This window comes from Schistocerca piceifrons, chromosome X (genome assembly GCF_021461385.2).
Source record: "Schistocerca piceifrons isolate TAMUIC-IGC-003096 chromosome X, iqSchPice1.1, whole genome shotgun sequence".
Classification (NCBI taxonomy): domain Eukaryota; kingdom Metazoa; phylum Arthropoda; class Insecta; order Orthoptera; family Acrididae; genus Schistocerca; species Schistocerca piceifrons.
Genome location: NC_060149.1, coordinates 258,768,693 through 258,789,152, shown reverse-complemented (window position 1 = coordinate 258,789,152; position 20,460 = coordinate 258,768,693). Strand labels below are relative to the sequence as shown.

General features: G+C 37.2%; 1 protein-coding gene across 1 annotated transcript in view; it reads left to right on the top strand.

Moving 5' to 3' along the window:
• The first annotated feature begins 1,456 nt into the window (after window positions 1-1,456).
• LOC124721867 (aminoacyl tRNA synthase complex-interacting multifunctional protein 1) overlaps window positions 1,457-20,460 on the top strand; it is a 35,092-nt gene continuing 16,088 nt past the window's right edge. The window contains 1 exon segment of the mRNA XM_047247002.1: window positions 1,457-1,680. Coding sequence (XP_047102958.1) covers window positions 1,594-1,680 — 87 coding nt within the window. The 5' untranslated portion in view covers window positions 1,457-1,593.

Here is a 20,460-nt window from a genome sequence, read left to right as displayed (position 1 = left end):
TCAGAATCTGCATTCAGATCATCACCTATTACAATATCATAATTTATCCATCCAGTTTCGCCAAGTACATGTTAAAGCTGGTCCAGTTTCTCTAGAAATACACTAATGATATCCCTTAGGTGATCAGTACAGGGATATTACCAGTAACTTAAAACTGTCTAAAACTATACCAGCAGCCTCTAAGTTCAGTTCATTACACAAGAAATCTAGATCCAATCTATTTATTGAACATCTAAGTGACATGTTAACATTGATTGCTACACCACCTCTTAAATGCAATTTTCTACAGTAGCTTTTGGCTGTATTATAATTATCAAATTTAACAAATGTTAGGTCATTCTCAGTAGCCCAGTGTTAACTGAAACACAAGATGTCAAACCCATTTCCTATTCCATGATTATTAACTATAAGTTCCTTATCCCTCACTCCTTGAATGTTGAGATAGCATATTTTAAGATCAAACCTGTCTTTCCTCACAGATGTACCATTATGGTTTGGGGCTATTAAATCTCCTGCAGTATTTTCCTTATGGGATTCTTCTCGTTGCTGCCTTCGACTAACAAATTATTTAAACGGAGAGGAGGAACTGTTTTTCGCCTACCCACGACACGTGACACTGCTACCGCTCGTTGAACTCCCTTCCCTTCTTCATATTCATGTCTTGATCTCGATGGCTGGGTTCCCCTTGTGGGTAGTTCAGATGTTGCTGCAAAATGGACACCTGTACCACTTGATGGAACAATATTTTCTGTAGCTGAGTATGCTGCCACCCTTTCTGTTTCCGTTTTCTCTGTTCCTTGCTGTGTTGTTCAATCTGTTGTAGCTGTTAATATGCTTGCTTCTCTCCCAACACGTTCTCCTGCAATCAATGTTTCTTCAAGTTGTGCTACTGCAGATAGCGAGAAGGAACTGCCTTGTCAGAGCATATGCTTCAATTTTTTGATTCAGACGAGATCGAGAGCTTTCTCAGAGAATGTTATTTTGCTCTGAGAATCTTCACCGGAGAATTTTCTCTGTTTTATTCATTCGATTCCTTATTTATTACACTAGACCTGAAATGGGATATTGACGGCTATGATCCTGGTGATCGTAGTGTCTCAAAGGTTTATACGGTTTATGCGTTATTAACCGACATTTAATGATAAGAGTGCCACCCATGTTGGTGATAAATGCTCAATGTGCCGTCTCCTTGAAACTTCATAATACAAAGCAGCTACCGGTAAATTTGCCAACTGTGCTGGGTAGAGTCGAAGTTTGTATAGCAGTACGGTGTAATAGCCTCTGGCCCTAAACGTAGGTGGTGTAATTCTGTTGTAAAAGTATACTGAAAAACGGACGTAGAGAGGAAATGTCTCATTTTTACCCTATGAAAGCAGTCTAGGCTTTGCACCACTTGTGAGGAGTTTTTTTGCCTCTTTTATACCTATACACAACCTTTGAGGTAGTGTAGACTGTATTGTCAAGAGATCTTTGACAGGGGGTAAACAAGTGAGGAAGAGGAATGTATTTTGGGGCTTTGGTGGCGTTGTACCAAAACATTTACAATTAAAGTGTGTATGAGTAAATGCATGCCATTAAGTATATAAAGAGAAAATGACAGCGATAAATAAAGAGGTCATTGAAAATCTGGAAGTTAGAGCAAGATCAGCAGAGCAAATAATTGAGTCTCTACGGACAGAGGTGAGTAACGTAGCATTATTTGTGTAGTTTCAGTTGTACGTGTGGATTGTGATCGTCCTGACGCCCAGTAAATGTCCCACCAAAACCAAATTATAGAACATCTGTAAAAGAATACATCATAAGATAGATAGTGCAGGTCAGTAGCCGACAATACTAGTAGAAAAAAATTACTGTTTTCGCACATTTTATGGTATTTAGGTGGAATGTCACTGCATTTTCTCTGTATCGTGTCAGGTGTTGTTTTTGTTATTTCAGCAAGCAGCGTGATTTCTTTCTTGAGTGCGAAGTAAATTTGAGATCTTTGAGGTTTCGTTTCCTACCCGCAACATTCCTCGGGATCCCTTTAGTTTGTTCCGCTACAGTTAGCTTTACGTATCGCATATATGTTAAATATGTTTCTTTAGTTGAGTTGTAGTAGGGTATGTAGAGAGACTAAAGAAATTTCTAATCTCACTTCCTTGCGTATACAAGCAAACTAAGTTGACACTCGGCGAGGTGGCTGATTTGAGCGACTGTAAATGCAAAATGCCTTTATGATTACTCCCGGCAGCCGTTGCGCCGAGTGTCAACTTAATTAGCAGGTAAAGAATGCTTAACTCTGTGTGGAGTGTTAGCCTATGGCGTTCCTTCCTGTACTGTAAGAACTGAATAATATTAACTTACAATCCTAACCATTGTGAAGTTTGCGTTTGATATATATATGGTTTTGAACCAACTGACTCTGGCATACGAAACTATTGTCGCATATAGCCAACTGTCCATTACAGTATTTGTCTACAATGACTATAATGAAATTTCAGGTTTCATTGTACACGTTGGTAAAATTATCTTTATCAGAGCTAATGTTTAATTTTATTCAACCCCCACCCCGAGGTATGTTTTGTGGCAGCACAGTGGCCCAGTCTTTGGACTATAGGCTGTGGTAACAGATTGACAGAGAGGACAGAGTAGTATGAGGAAAGCTTAGACCATGACAGTTTGGTTGTGGGTTGCCAAAGCCAACAAATGTGAATACAAAATTGTATCTGTGATAATATGCTGACCTGTAGTGTCTCAAGAAGACTAAGTTAGTTTGAAAGATGGCACTTCGGTTGTGTGTTGGCTAAACAATATCAGACATCTCAATTGTGGTCGAGTTTTTAATAATACTCTAATTATCTTTCCTACAAAATTTCTTATTGAGTATTTCTTTTTGCACTTTCTTTAATGCTGGGGTTGGTTGGGATAATTTAGGTATGAAGAATCAGCATTTTAAGTTTAATGGCTTGTAGGTTATTTCTATGATAAAATTGTTCTGTCTGTTCATCATGTGTTAGGAATGTGATCTTCTAGAATGATTCTACTGCATTTTCAAGTATGAGGGTCCTTTCTTATCATATAAATAACCCTGAAGTGAACTACCAGCAGAGGAATTTGGACATATAAAGTGTACTATTACAGTAAAAAAATAGTGTCCTGTTACAATACAGGTACCACAGCCACAGTTAAGATGTAGGTCCATAAAACCCAAGGCTAAGTACAAATATCTCAATTTCCAAAAAAGTTTATTGAAAAATCATCAATGTGAGTTAAATGACAGAACAAACAGATAATGCAAATTTATTGAATAGCATAAAGTACAATTATCTCTCTTTAAAATCAGTTGCAGAGAACACTTCAAATATTTGTCACAAATCAAACCATTCTATGTCACCTATCTCCAGGAAAATTAATGATGACCACCCCCCTATGCATTTGTATAAAAATGTCACTGAATATTGGTTTCACTTTGATGGATCTTACACTGCTACAGGTCCCCTATACTCCTTCACTATGCTACCACAGTTACTTTTGGTAATATTCTGAAACCCATGATTCTGTTATTTCTTAATTTCAATTGATTCTTGTAGTACAACCAAGGCTGTCTTCATTGTCTTCAGTTTCATCACTACTATCGTTAGTCTTAGAAAGTGCCTTAGTGTTCCGTATAGAATGTTGAATTTTTCAGCAGCAGCATACACTGACTTCTGGTCTGGCCTTCTCAAGATCAGATGAGTCATATGTGGATGTCCGTTCCGTAATATATGCGTGTGACATGGTCAGGAAAGGAAAACTAAGTTCATTTTCTACCCTGACCTTCAATTCTACCTAAATTACCCACATTCATAAAGTATAATTTACTAACAAACTATTTATTTACAAGTCAAGTCCCATAGGACCAAATTGAGGAGCAAATCTCCAATGTCATGGAACATGTCAGTGCATGAAATTATAACATAAAAGTAATTGATATAAATAAATTGTTTACGAACCCAAAAAAGTCAAGTCCGTAAGTTTAAGTAAACAATCAACAATACAACAAGAATCAGCTTAATTTTTCAAGGAACTCCTCGACAGAATAGGAGGAGTGACCCATAAGGAAACTCTTCAGTTTCGATTTGAAAGCACGTGGATTATTGCTAAGATTTTTGAATTCAAGCAGTAGCTTATTGAAAATGGATGCAGCAGTATACTGCACACCTTTCTGCACAAGAGTTAAGGAAGTCCGATCCAAATGCACGTTTGATATCTGCCGATTAATAACTGAGTGAAAGCTGCTTATTCCTGGGAATAAACTAAAATTGTTAAAAAGAAATGACAGTAAGGAATAAATATATTGAGAGGCCAGTTTCAAAATATCCAGATTAGTGTACAGGAGTCGACAAGAGGTTTGTGAGCTTACACCACATATTGCCCGAACTGCCCGCTTCTAAACCAAAAATATCCTTTTAGAATGGGAAGAGTTACCCCTAAATATAATACCATTCGACATAAGAGAATGAAAAATAAGCAAAGTTGACTAACTTTTGTGTCGGACAATCACTCACCTCAGGTACCATTTGAATAGCAAAAATGGCAGCATCAAGTCTTCTAACAATATCCTGAACGTGGGCTTTCCACGACAATTTACTGTCTATCTGAACACCAACAAATTTGAACTGTTCAGTTTCACTAATCATATGCCCATTCTGTGAAATTAAAATGTCAGGTTTTGTTGAATTGTGTGTTAGAAACTGTAAGAACTGAATCTTACTGTGATTTAGCATTATTTTATTTTCCACGAGCCATGACGTTATGTCATGAACTGCACTGTTTGAAACCGGGCCAGTGTTGCACACCGCATCCTTTACTACCAAGCTAGTGTCATCAGCAAATAGAAATATTTTAGAGTTACCTGTAATACCAGAGGGCATATCATTTATATAAATAAGGAACAGGAGTGGCCCTAACACTGATCGCTGGTGCATCCCCCACTTGACTGTACCCCACTCAGACCCCACATCACAGCCATTCTCAACATTGTGAATAATGACCTTTTGCCGCCTGTTGCTATTCCCTGTCTTCCGTAATGGTCCAACTTCTAGAGCAGTATTTCGTGATCAACACAATCAAACATTTTAGTTAAATCAGAAAATGTGCCTAACGTTCGAAATCTTTTGTTTAACCCATCCAGTATCTCACAGAGGAAAGAGAATTTCGCATTTTCAGTTGTTAAACAACTTCTAAAGCCGAAATGTACATTGATAGTAAATTGTGTGATATAAAATGATCAATTATCCTCACATACACAGCCTTTTCAATAACTGTAGAAAACACAGATGGCATAGAGATAGGTCTAAAATTGTCTACATTATCCCTTTCTCCCTTTTTGTCAAGTGGCTTTACTGCTGAGTACTTTAATCGTTCAGGAAACTGTCCATTCCTAAAGGAAAAAATTACAAATATGGCTAAATACAGGGCTAACATGTGCAGCACGGTACTTTAATATTCTGCTAGGCACTCCACCATAACCACGAGAGTCCTTAGTCTTCAGTGATTTAATAATTGACTCAATCTCTCCCTTGTCTGTATCACAGAGGTCAGACATCAATCTCAGAAAGGCATATGCCAAGAAGGTTATATGATTCCGTGTAGAAATTAAATTTTTATTTAATTCACCAGCAATGCTCAGAAAATGATTGTTAAATACTGTACATATATCTGATTTATCAGTAACAGAAGTATTTTTACTGCAAGCTGACTTCGTATCATTGACCTTGTGCTGCTGACCAGACACTTCCTTCACAACTGACCATATGGTTTTAATTTTATCCTGTGAATTAGCTACTCTATTTGCATACCACATACTCTTTGCCTTCCTAATATTTTTAACCACCTTACAGTACTGAAATGATGATAAAATCGACACCCTAGCTGCAAACAGGCGTAGATATACATCATTGGGGACATGTTGAAAATGTGTGCCCCGACCGAGACTTGAACCTGGGATCTCCTGATTACATGGCAGACGCTCTATCCATCTGAGCCACCGAGGGCACAGAGGGTAGTGCGCCTGCAGGGACTTATCCCTTGCACGCTCCTCGTAAGACCCACAGTCCCAACATGTCCACACCACTACAATCGTAGTGTGCCTAATAAATGTTTGCCTATCACACTCATTACTCGTGGCAGAATAATCTGCTAAGTCCCATACAAGTTGGGGCATAGTTTGTGTGTTCGCACAAGAAGGTCAATGGCCAGGTAGCCAAATTTTAACTGTATATATGAAGGTAGTATCTGTTCCCGAAAGAAGAGATGCCATTGATGACCATGCAGCTTCTATAGAATGAAATGATAACAACTCGGACGGGATTTAGCAGATTATTGTGCCACGAGTAATGAGTGTGATGTGCAAACATCTATGAATGTAACAGTGTGGACATTTGGGAAATGTGGGTCTCAAGGGGAGCGTGCAAGGGATAAGTCCCTGCAGGCGCACTATCCTCTATGCCCTCAGTGGCTCAGATGGATAGAGCATCTGCCATGTAATCAGGAGATCTCGGGTTCAAGTCTCGGTCGGGGCACACATTTTCAACATGTCCCCGATGATGTATATCAACGCCTGTTTGCAGCTAGAGTGTCGATTTAATTATCATTTCATTCTAGAGAAGCTACACGGTCATCAATGGTATCTGTTCTTTCAGGAACAGATTCTACCTTCATATATATACCTTACAGTACTGTTTGTAATGAGCTACTGTAGCTTGATTGTGACTACTTCTAACATTTAGATATAATTCCTACTTTGTTCTGCATGATATCTTTATCCCACTAGTCAGCCACCCGGGCTGAGTATTACTGCTAGTAACCCATTTAGAACATTCTAATAGAAAGCAACTCTCAAAGAGCATGAGAAATGTGTTAGGGAAAGCATTATATTTATCAGCACTATAAACAGCCTGCCACTCTTGTTCCTTGACAAGGTTTAAAAAACTCTCTATTCCTGTCCTACGTAGTTTGTAATTAAATGTGACGTGTTTGAGTACTAGAGCCTTTTAGTGTTAAAATTTGTACATCATAGTCTGAAAGACCATTCACCCTTTTACTAACAGAATGCCCATCTAGTAATGAAGAATGAATAACAGTATTGTGTATGGCTGTGCTACTGTTCCCTGCACCCAAGTTGGAAAAAACACAATCTGCATCAGATTATATGAATTTAGGAGAGCTACCAACATCTTTTTTCTTGCACCATCATATACAAAATTTATATTGAAGTCACCACATATAACTAATTTCTGGTACTTCCTACAAAGTGAATCCATAACCCTCTCTAGCTTGAGCAGAAATGCTCTGAAGTCAGAGTTACGGGACCTATTAACAACAACAATTAGAAGTTTAATTTCACCAAATTCAACTGCCCCTGGGGTCATTCCATGTCAAGTCATCCAGGCCATGACACCCATAATTTAGTTCTGAACTGAGATTTTGTGTACTGCTTTGGTATGTAATATCATGAACATTTGCCAATTTTTATTGCTTTATATACATTCTTTTGGTAGCAATTACTGAAAGTTTGATACAATGTGTTACTTCAAAGCAAACTTTAAAAATTTGAAAATTGGCTGCAATTTTTAAACAAAAAATGGTATGCAGACAGTTTTTTTTTCCTGAATATGCTTTCGGACATGTAGTTTCTGAAAACATGTTAGAACGGTCCACTTAAATTTTTGTAAATTAATTGTATTTAATTTTATTGTTAAATTAGATAAAATATTTTGGACTATTGCCCCCATTTGGAAAACATTGACAATTTAGAAAGTGATTTACAAATTTACACATTATAAAATATAGGGCCACTTGTACATTACATGACATATGAACATTTTCTTACCTCTGCCGTAACCAAATTAACTCAATTAAAAATACATAGCATTTTGTTTATAATATTTAAGCATTTTGTCAAAAGCCAATATTATCAACACTGCACAAAATTCTGGTGCTGCAATCTGCATTCAAGTTGATTCGGAACTACCCATGTGACGAGACACTTTGATGCTTAGATAATATTTTTTTGAAGGTCTTTGCCGTTTTGAAACTAATTTCACGCAATCCACCTGAAACAGATTGTTTATGTCAACTGAAGAGATGATAGCAAATTTTCTTATGTAGAGAGAATCTGCGTAGCAGGTACCTGTCTTTGTGTTTAACACAGACGCATGAAACACTTAAATCACTGTATGAATGACAGACTGTTGCTTCGCCCTAATAAAAGTTCTTGTTCTTCACTGGTGAGTTCATTCTCAGAAATCAGGGCATCATCACATATATCTTGCAGATACTGTCCGGTAAAACACTGTCTACTTGTACTTTCCATACTGCTTCAGTCATAAAACCAATATTTGTCGTAAATAATTCAAAATAGTAATTAAATAATGAAAAATCATTCTATCCCATTGTTTCATTATAGAAGTATTTCACATTACTGTTGTAACGTTAGGGGACTTACTTTGGTTTTGGAATGAATAATTAAAAACTGCAACAATTGAATATTTAACCAATAATTGACACTGGGTACAACTCGGTACAAGAGCTCAGAACTGCATGCTCAGTGAACACATGAATCTAAACAAAGGAACTGGATGATGCAAAGTGGCAATAAAACAGTGTTCTCAGATAAGATTTGTTCCTAGGTAAATGCAGTGTAGTCAGCCTCAGCAATTTAGTGGTGACATGGTAGTCTGAATTAGTAACTTCAATATTTCTTTTACAATAATGTTGTTTTCCACACTTCCCATTATTTCTACAAACTGATTCTTTTTGTGTGGAATAATGGAACAATTATAATAATATTGTAAATTTTTCAAAGGTATCTTTGAGGGGCAAAACCTTAAAAAAATTATAATGCTCATGCGTGGATTTTGTTAAGGGGACATGCCCGTGAAAAGGACCAAAAATTTGAAAAAAAAATTTCTTGGTCTATAGAAAACTGCATTTCATGCAGATTTCAAAAATGTATAGTTTATTGGCATTATCATTTTCCGTTCATTCTGAAATTGAGATTGAATGTAAAGTTGCACAGGGGCGACACCCATCTGTCAGTTTGAAGAGCGTCAGAATATGTGATGCATTATTTTGTTCTTCCATTTTTTTCCATCGTTAGTTACGGATTGTTAATACAGGTGTATTCTAGAAGGCTCTGACTCCCGAAATCAAAGTACAAGCATGTCTAGAAGGCTATGGTTTGAATATTAACAAAGATTTGAGGATATATGATTTTGTTTTTGTGTGGTTTTGTAGTTATTGTGTGTGTGTGTTTCCTGAGCTACAAATGCCGAGAGTAAAGAAATTTAGCCCCCAAACAAAAGTTTCACAGCAACCAGTTCCAAACACAACCGAATAATACACATCTGTTGCTTCAAATGTCGCCTGCGGAAACTGTGTCTACAGGCAGAGCTTCTAGACGTAAACTTTTGCTTGCTGAATGTAATAAGAACAAGCCTAGTAGTTTTGTGAGCAGCAGTAATGACAGAAATGTTATTGTGAACCTAAATATACTGTAAAGACTTTTGAAGAGTGCCGTGAAATGTAAGTACTGTAATTGTGAAGATAGTATTGATGTTTCTGAGGATATTTCAGCAAGGAAGGGACTTTCGAGTCGCTTAGTGATTGCCTGTAACTCGTGTAAGATGCACAATGATACTATGACATCACTAGTAACTGATAGTCGACATTACAGTGTAAATATTCAGCTTGCTTATGTAATGTATTGGAAGGGGAAGGAGAGCAGTCCAGACATTTTGTGCAGTGATGGATTTACCTCCACCGTGGTTTGACAGATACAACAAATTAATACATAATGCTTTATGTGGTGTATGTGAACATTCAGTGAAAAGAGCAGCAGAAGAAGCAGTAGCCTTGTCTGAGAATACAGACATTGTAGCAGCATTAGATGGATAGTGGCAGAAGAGAGGTCATATTTCTCTGAATTGGGTTGTAATTGCCACATTTATTGAAACTAGTAAGATACTAGATTATGAATGAATGTCTAGCAAAGCACTGCCAGGGTTGTTAAAGTAAATTTATGGGTACCCATGTTTGTGTAAAGAAATTTGATGGCCCAAGTGGAAACATGGAAACGAAAAGAGTTTTAAACATTTTTAGAAGATCAGAGGTCAGTCGCCGTGTGTGGTATGTAGGCTACCTTGGTGATGGAGACTGTAAAGGACACACACTCTGATAGAAAAGCTTGAATGTGTTGGGCATGTACAAAAAAGAATGGAAGGTTGGCTCGGAAAATTATGTAAAGACTTCAGTGGAAAAAACTGCCAGGCGGAAAACATAGGTGGTCCAGGTCGTCTTACAAAAAGTTAAATTGATTCTTTGACTCAATATTATGGACAAGCAATAAGAAGAAATGTAGGAGATTTGAAGAACATGAGACAAGCTGTTTGGGCTACATGGTTTCACAATGTGTCAACAGATGAAACCCCACAGCATGGTTTGTGTCCAAAAGGGGAAGATTTGTGCTGCAAGTACTGGTTGAGCAATGCTACAGGCATACTGTATACCCACAAGCATTTCTCACCTCTTGCTGCAGTTGAGGCAATTAGGCCTATATATAGGGATCTGACAAATAAAATTCTACTTAGGAAATGTATACATAGTCTCTCTCAGAATGCCTGAAAGCTTCAACAGCTTGTATATGGGAGAGAATACCCAAAACTGTATTTGTTGGGCTGAAAGTGCTGAAAATCGGTGTAATGGATGCAATAACAACATTCAATAATGGTGAAATTTCAAGGATCAATGTTATGAAGAAATTGAACATCCAGATGAGAAGGAATATGGCTTCAGCTCTAACTGCTATTGATAAACAGCAGGTAACTGAAGCAGAGACAGCTGCAGAAGCTGCTAAGGAATAGAGGGTAAAGAAAAGAATGAAGAGGAGTAGTATGCAGGATAAGGAAACAGGAGGACAATTGGAGAATGCAGCTGGAATGTTCTAAATGAGCATAGTGGTAGTAAGTTAATAAATCTTTAAATCTTCTTTTGTGATTTACCAAAAACTTGAATTTTCATTATTCAGATACACTTTCCTCCTAAATGACTGAAGTTAAACTCACAAGAATTGGTACAGGTATTTAGAATGACCTTGTCTACCTCCCTTGCCTACTATTTCCAGAAAAATTTATAACATGATGATGATGTCACTGATATTTGAGCTACATTTTTAAATATTTTTGTTGTAGTAAAATAAATTACTTGTCGTTTTCACATATGAGCATCAGGGAAGGAAACTGGAGGCATAAAACACTTACATGAATGTTGTCTTTTTTTTCCAAGCTGTGCAGTCAGTGGTTCCAAAGAAAATGGTACTGCAGTGAAATAGTGTTCCGTTTTTTTATACTATTATAAATATTGTTGTCAATACCAAAATATAATGAATATCTTAATGATTTTTTGGGAAATGCTTTGACTAATGACCCTAATTTTTTTCTGAGATGTACATAATGGATATTCACCGCAAGAAGCATGACTATAAAAATATAAACCTTCCTCTTCAACTAAAAAAAAAAAAAAAAAATCAAGTTTCCACTGCAGAAACTGTAGGAACTATTGCATTTTTAAATTATAAAGGAGCTCTTCTATGAAAGTCTGAATTCCTTAATCTACACAACTTCTTTTTATCATTAGTGAAAAAGTAATTGATCTGCAACATTATATTTTGAAAATGAGAATACATCTAGGTAAACTTCCACTGCCCAAAATTTCGAGGCTTTGCGTGACACTGGTTGTCATTTCCTAAAATTTATGGATGATTTGATGTGGAATGACCCCATGCACAGTATTCAAATATCTGTTCAGTGCAGTGCCGTGATACGTCTATGGACTCTAGTGGAATACTGTTTCTTATGCACATAGCCACTCCCCCACCCCACAAGAAACTCCTTGAAAAACAGCCAGCTAATCTGTATCCTGCTAAAAGAAGCCTCTGAATTGTCAAATTATTTAAGTGGTGCTCCGATATGCCAATAATTTCAGAGTCAACATCTATAAGCAGTTCACAGACTTTATCCCTAATACCTCTTATATTTTGATGAAATATGCTAATTCCTTCTCTGCTTGAAAGCATGATGTCCTCTGAAGGTGAGCCCTTAGCCAGAGGGACTTCCTTTAAGCAGGTAAACCTGTTAGCTGACTTCAATCTAAAAAAGGTGCACCTTTAATGCCAACTACTTCAGGGATTTTTCCATGAGTCCCACCACCACCACCCACTGCACTGTCACATATAAGCTTTGCCAGCCTCCGCTTCCCATACCTATTGAGGTGCAGGCCATGCCTAGTGAAACCTGATCTACTGATAGATCCAACTGGCACCACCGAGATGTGACCCATGCCCTCTGCCATCAGCACCTCCTCCAGCCCCATGTTAATGCACCTAACAGTCACATTAAGATGAGGCCGATCATGACGCTGAAACAGTTGCATGAAATGCACATTAGTGCCACCAGTTTGAGTAGCTATCTTTATCAGGTCACCACCTACATCATATTCCCTGTCCCTGTCAAGACGGTTCCCTGCTCCACCCACTATCACTAACTGATCGTCCTCCGTAAAATTCCTACATAACTCCCTATGCTGTCAGTCACTTGAGCCAACCCTGCACAAGGCTTCACAATGCTAGTGACCTGGTACTCACTCCCCAACACTTCCTGCAACTGCTGGCCCACAGCTCTATATTACTTACTTAATTAGAATTACATTTAAAACATGTATAATGTGTACATACTCGAGTTTGGCTACTCTAACACAGCCGATTTCTCAACAGTGCCTCTTCCACTACAAGTGTATATGTTTAATAATAATAGGCCCGGGAAAAGAATAGGCCTCCGGTATGTTCTGCCAGTCGTAAAAGGCGACGAAAAGAACAAACCACTAATAGGGCTAACCCCCCTTTTAGTGTGATTAGTTGGTTCAGGACAGAACTAATGAAGCCTCGGACAAGCGCTGTCATGGTCGGGGACAACGCTTGAACCCTATGCCCGTCCACAATGGTAACGACACTGCTAGCCACACGGAAAATGATTTAAATCCAAATAGAGGTGTTCTGCAGGATATGCTTCCTGCAACCACTCTAGAAGGAAAACAAAGACAGAGGATGAGATGGTCAGATGAAGTTAACAGACACCTCATGTTCTGTTATTACCAAGCAACAAACCTAGGAACCAACACAACTGGATACAGATCACAAGTATACACAACATTTATTACCAGATACCCAGAATTAAAATTTTTAACAGAACAACGACTAGCTGATCAGAACCATGTAATAATCAAAAATAACAGAATACCCCAGTCAGAATTAGAAAACATCGAACAACAAGTACAAAAAATACTGGGACAAAGTAATGTGCAATCAGAAGAAGAAGAAAATACAGTCATGGACTCAAACATCCCAGAGCAAACAAACAAAGAACAACACGCATCAATTAAACAATCAGAGGAAAACGAAATCTTAAGACAGCCACCACAACAAGCACACATAGAACATGAAGTGACACGCATGTTAGATACAGAAGAAAAATTTCAGTTGACATATATAGAATACAAAGACACAAATACAGACATTAGACCATTCCTGCATAGACCACCAAATAACCCACAAGTCGAAACAACAATAACAACCATCAACACAATCACACAAAAGAAAATAAATGAAAATACAACTATTGAAGAGTTATAACTACTGGTTTATATAGGAGCACTCACTACACTAAATATACACACTAGGCAGAGATCGGAACCAACCAAGACACAGAAGAAACCCACAAAACCAGCATGGCAACACAGGCTACAGATCAGAATAGAAAAACTTAGAAAAGACATCGGACAGCTAACACAATTTATAAGAGATGAAATATCAGACAAAAAACGAAAAAGGTTAGGTAAAATCTCACAACAAGAAGCAATAGAGCAGTTAGACGAAGAGAAGCAGAAATTACAAGCATTGGCCAAACGATTTAGAAGATACAAAAAAAGTGAAAATAGAAGGAAACAAAACCAAACATTCAACACAAACCAAAAGAGATTTTACCAAACAATAGACAACACACACATTAAAATAGACAATCCACCAAACATAACAGACATGGAACACTTCTGGAACAACATACGGTCAAACCCGGTAAAACATAACAGGCATGCACGGTGGATACAAGCAGAAACAGACACATCCAAGATGATACCACAAATGCCTGAAGTGATAATTTTGCAACATGAAGTCACCTGAGCAATTAATTCTACGCACAATTGGAAAGCCCCTGGAAATGATAAAATAGCAAATTTCTGGCTAAAGAAGTTCACCTCAACACATTCACATCTAACTAAATTATTTAACGGTTACATTGCAGACCCATACACATTCCATGATACAATTAAACATGGAATAACTTATCTGAAACCTAAAGATCAAGCAGACACAGCAAACCCAGCAAAATATCACCCCATAACATGCCTACCAACAATATACAAATTATTAACTTCAGTCATTACACAGAAATTAATTACACATACAACACAGAACAAAATTATAAATGAAGAACAAAAAGGCTGTTGCAAAGGAGCACGAGGATGTAAAGAGCAACTGATAATAGATACAGAGGTGACATATCAAGCTAAAACTAAACAAAATTCGCTACACTACACATACATTGATTACCAAAAAGCTTTTGATAGTATACCCCACTCTTGGTTACTACAGATATTGGAAATATACAAAGTAGATCCTAAATTGATACAGTTCCTAAACATAGTAATGAAAAATTGGAAAACCACCCTTAATATCCAAACAAATTCCAATAATATCACATCACAGCCAATACAGATTAAGCGTGGAATATACCAAGGAGACTCATTAAGTCCTTTCTGGTTCTGTCTTGCCCTGAACCCACTATCCAACATGCTAAATAATACAAATTATGGATATAATATTACTGGAACATACCCACACAATATCTCACATTTGCTATACATGGATGATCTAAAACTACTGGCAGCAACAAATCAACAACTCAACCAATTACTAAAGATAAGAGAAGTATTCAGCAATGATATAAATATGGCTTGTGGAACAGACAAATGTAAGAAAAATAGCATTGTCAAGGGAAAACACACTAAACAAGAAGATTACATATTGGATAACCACAGTGACTGCATAGGAGCGATGGAAAAAACAGGTACCTATAAATATCTAGGATACAGACAAAAAATAGGAATAGATAATACAAATATTAAAGAAGAACTAAAAGAAAAATATAGACAAAGACTAACAAAAATACTGAAAACAGAATTGACAGCAAGAAACAAGACAAAAGCTATAAATACTTATGATATACCAATATTGACCTATTCATTTGGAGTAGTGAAATGGAGTAACACAGAACTAGAAGCACTCAATGCACTTACATGATCACAATGCCACAAATATAGAATACATCACATACATTCAGCAACAGAAACATTCACATTAAGCAGAAAGGAAGGAGGAAGGGGATTTATCAACATAAAAAACCTACATTATGGACAGGTAGACAATTTAAGAAAATTCTTTATAGAACGAGCAGAAGCTAGCAAAATACACAAAGCAATCTCTCACATAAATACATCGGCTACACAATTGCAATTTCATAACCACTTCTACAACCCTTTAGATCACATAACATCAACTGATACAAAGAAAGTAAATGGGAAAAAGAAAACACTACATGGCAAGCACCCGTATCATCTAACACAGCCACACATCGATCAAGACGCATCCAACACATGGCCAAGAAAAGACAATATATACAGTGAGACGCAAGGATTCATGATTGCAATACAGGATCAAACAATAAACACCAGATATTACAGCAAGCATATTATTAAAGATCCCAATACCACAACAGATAAATGCAGACTTTGCAAACAACAAATAGAAACAGTAGATCACATCACAGGTGGATGTACAATACTAGCAAATACAGAATATCCCAGAAGATACGACAATGTAGCAAAAATAATACATCAACAACTTGCCATACAACATAAACTAATAAAACAACACATTCCCACATACAAGTATGCACCACAAAATGTATTGGAGAATGATGAATACAAATTATACTGGAACAGAACCATTATAACAGATAAAACAACACCACATAGCAAACCTGACATCATACTCACCAATAAAAAGAGGAAATTAACACAACTAATCGAAATATCCATACCCAATACAACAAATATACAGGAGAAAAAATTGAAAAATACATCCAACTGGCTGAGGAAGTCAAGGACGTGTGGCATCAGGATAAAGTTGACATTATACCAATTATACCATCAACTAGAGGAGTCATACCACACAATATCCACCAGTACATCAATGCAATACAGCTACATCCAAACACATATGTACAACTACAGAAATCTGTAATTATTGATAGATGTTCAATTACCCGAAAGTTCCTAAATGCAATGTAACATATACCGTACAGTTAAAAGGAAGTCACGCTTGATGAAGGTCCGCGTCACTTTCCATTTTTAACGAGACATAACGTCTGAGACAGGAAAGAGAAATGATGATGATGATAATAATAATAATAATAATAAATAATAATAATAATAATAATAATTCAAAATGGCAGTATCACTGTGACAAACACAAATTATTAACACCACATTATAGCCACCTGTGAATTGTAGGCCTATATATTAAATCTGAATTTGTTGGAATATTAGATAAAGTATTATCAAGGTAATTTGCACCCAGATTACCTCATTATACTCAAAGTACCACAACCGACCGTACCCTACATCTACATCATTACTCTGCAATTCGCATTTAAGTGCTTGGCAGAGGGTTCATCGAACCACAATCATACTATCTCTACCATTCCACTCCCGAATAGCGCGCGGGAAAAACGAATTCCTAAACCTTTCTGTTCGAGCTCTGATTTCTCTTATTTTATTTTGATGATCATTCCTACCTATGTAGGTTGGGCTCAACAAAATATTTTCGCATTCGGAAGAGAAAGTTGGTGACTGAAATTTCGTAAATAGATCTCGTCGCGACGAAAAACGTCTTTGCTTTAATGACTTCCATCCCAACTCGCGTATCATAAACACCCAGGTACATAGTTGAATTGACAGCCTTGAGAATTTTACTATTTATTGAGTAATCGAATTCCAACGGGTTTCTTTTGGAACTCATGTGGATCACCTCACACTTTTCGTTATTTAGCGTCAACTGCCACCTGCCACACCATACAGCAATCTTTTCTAAATCACTTTGCAACTGATACTGGTCTTCGGATTACCTTACTAGATGGTAAATTACAGCATCATCTGTGAACAACCTAAGAGAACTGCTCAGATTGTCATCCAGGTCATTTATATAGATCAGGAACAGCAGAGGTCCCAGGACGCTTCCCTGGGGAACACCCGATATCACTTCAGTTTTACTCAATGATTTGCCGCCTATTACTACGAACTGCTACCTTCCTGACAGGAAATCACAAATCCAGTCGCACAACTGAGACGATACCCCATAGGCCCGCAGCTTGATTAGAAGTCGCTTGTGAGGAACGGTGTTAAAAGCTTTCCAGAAATCTAGAAATATGGAATCAACTTGAGATCCCCTGTCGATAGCGGCCATTACTTCGTGCGAATAAAGAGCTAGCTGCGTTGCACAAGAACGTTGTTGTCTGAAACCATGCTGATTACGTATTAATAGATCGTACCCTTCGAAGTGATTCATAATGTTTGAATACAGTATATGCTCCAAAACCCTACTGCAAACTGACGTCAATGATATAGGTCTGTAGTTCGATGGATTACTCCTACTACCCTTCTTAAACACTGATGCGACCTGTGCAATTTTCCAATCTGTAGGTACGGATCTATCGGTGAGCGAGCGATTGTATATGATTGCTAAGTAGGGAGCTATTGTATCAGCGTAATCTGAAAGGAACCTAATCGGTATACAATCTGGACCGGAAAACTTGCCTGTAATTTTGCCTGAAATATTGTGTTACTACTTTTTTTTTTTAATTCAGGCGTGCACCCCTTTTGGAGTAATGGCAGTATGCTATGGATTCATGTATTAGTTTCCTTGTTTCCTGTTCATCCTATAAATAATTCAGCCTCTGTTTGGTAATGGTTTTAGTAGTGTTGTTGTTGTTGTTGTTGTTGTTGTTGTTTTTCCCCTTCAGGTTTATTTCGCTCAACTTCTCATGACTACTTAAGACTCCTAACACCATATCGCACACCTTGGATATTGCTACATTTGAATTCTCATCATGCCTTCATGTACACTCTTGTGATTGTTTTACACTTTTTCTCTTTTAACGTCACTTTTTCTCATCCTCACAATATGTATTCTTAGGTGGAAAATCTAGTAATCTTCTTACGTTAGACTTTTTGCGCAACATAATCTCATCCAGAGTGGAACATGTGCTTCCATATTTCAGTGAAATCATTATTTCCTCTAATTTGTCCACATAATTTCTTAAAGATTTATGATTTTTATTACAATAAATATAACACAATTGGCCTATATCTCTCTTACACCTTTTATCTGAGTTGTAGGCTGGGTGGCAAGCAGACAGATGTATTTGTGTGTGTTCTCAGTTTCTTACCATATTCTTGAACAAAACTGTGGTACATTATCTGACAGTAGTGTGTTTGGTTTCCCTCTTCTAATTTAATAACCTCATGTGACTTCCCTAAATACAGCCTCAGCAAAAGCCCTTCTTTATGGATATAATTTCGCAAATTTAGAAAAAGCTTCATGTGATACCAATGTCATTGTGCTCTCAAATGAGGCAGTGTGTTCTAAGACCAGTGATGTCATACCAATCCCCAAGGTACAACACACACTATTTCAAAATGGCGACCAGTAACCTTGAATAATTCTGTGGTGTAAAAATATAATCATCAGATGCTGAATAAGATAAATTCTTATCAATAAATATTGTAGCTAACAGAACAGAACAACTGCACAATCATATTATTACTAAAATATATGATGACAACAGGTAAGATAAAACAATACTAGTTTCAAAAAAAGAAAGAAAATGCACATTAAGAGGAAACAAACTGTAACTGCTATCAAAAACGCCAGTTGAACTGTTTAACTCCACTTGAAAGACTGATACAAATACAGAAATCCTAAAACACATACCTCTTCAGATAGCAAGACTGATATACATAGCGAAAGTTCATGAAAACTACCAAAAGGCAATATAAGCATCAGTTGACCAATATAGCAAACTTAAAACACTGATACCAATGCAGGGAGACCAAAACTTACATGACAAAAGCAACTTTGAAAAAACCAAGAATCAAACTTACCAGACACCACATTCCACATGAATGGGATGTCCAGAATCATACATGTAGACAACACAAAAATAAAGAACAAATAGTGAACAATAACAAAAAATACAGTCTAAGATCCAACTTAAAAGTGCAGTGACAGTAAGACCACATACACAAATTAGCAAAAACACAATATCATACATAACAACCTCATCTGAAACATCCCTCTACCCACCCAAAAAGAAACAAAAAAATCACTATCATGGAACCCAAAAGCCCCAGCCCACAAAATTATTAACTTCATAAAAATCTAACCTCACAGAATACTAGTCTGCCAGCAGTACTCATCAAGATGAGCCTTTAAAACCAAACAGTGTGTTTTACCCCTCTCAGTAACTCACTCCCCCCTCCCCTCCCCTCAATATCCCTCTGTAGTCTGAGTACAGGCACCAGTCTCATAGGCTTTAAATTCAAAAATTGGAGTTGGACAAAAACAAGTGTGCTACAGCTGTTCAGTGGACGTTTAGAACCAAGTATGGCAAGAAGCCACCAACAAGGAAGGCCATTTACCATTGGCACAACAACTTCGTTGCTATGGGTTGCTTGTGCCCGACAAAGAGAAGCGGACATTCCAGTGTGAGTGAAGTGAATGTGGAGCATGTACGAGAGACATTCATAAGGAGTCCAAAGAAATTGGTGCGTCGTGCATCCCGTGAACTCGAAATGGCTCCAATGAAAGTGTGGAAAGTCATGCGACAGATGCTGTCTATGAAACCATTCAAATTGGAACTAGTTCAGAAGCTCAATGATGATGACAATGACCAGTTTTTTTTTCCGCAGTTGCAACAATTGAATGAGGAAGGGATGGAATAGGATGTTTGTGTTAAAAAACTTCCAGAGTTTCTCTTCAATATGCAATATTTATGACATCTGGACAATGTTTAGTTCTTGTGCAATAAGTAATTGAAAGTGTTCCCGGACTTTATGTACACCTTGTACTACAGAAATAAAAGAAGAGATACATATGTTGCGCAACATAACATTCAAACAATGAAAAACTCCAGGGTTGAATAATGATAATATTATGGAAAGGCTAGGTTGCTACTCAGTATATCAAGAAGGTGTTCAGTTGCGAACAGGCAC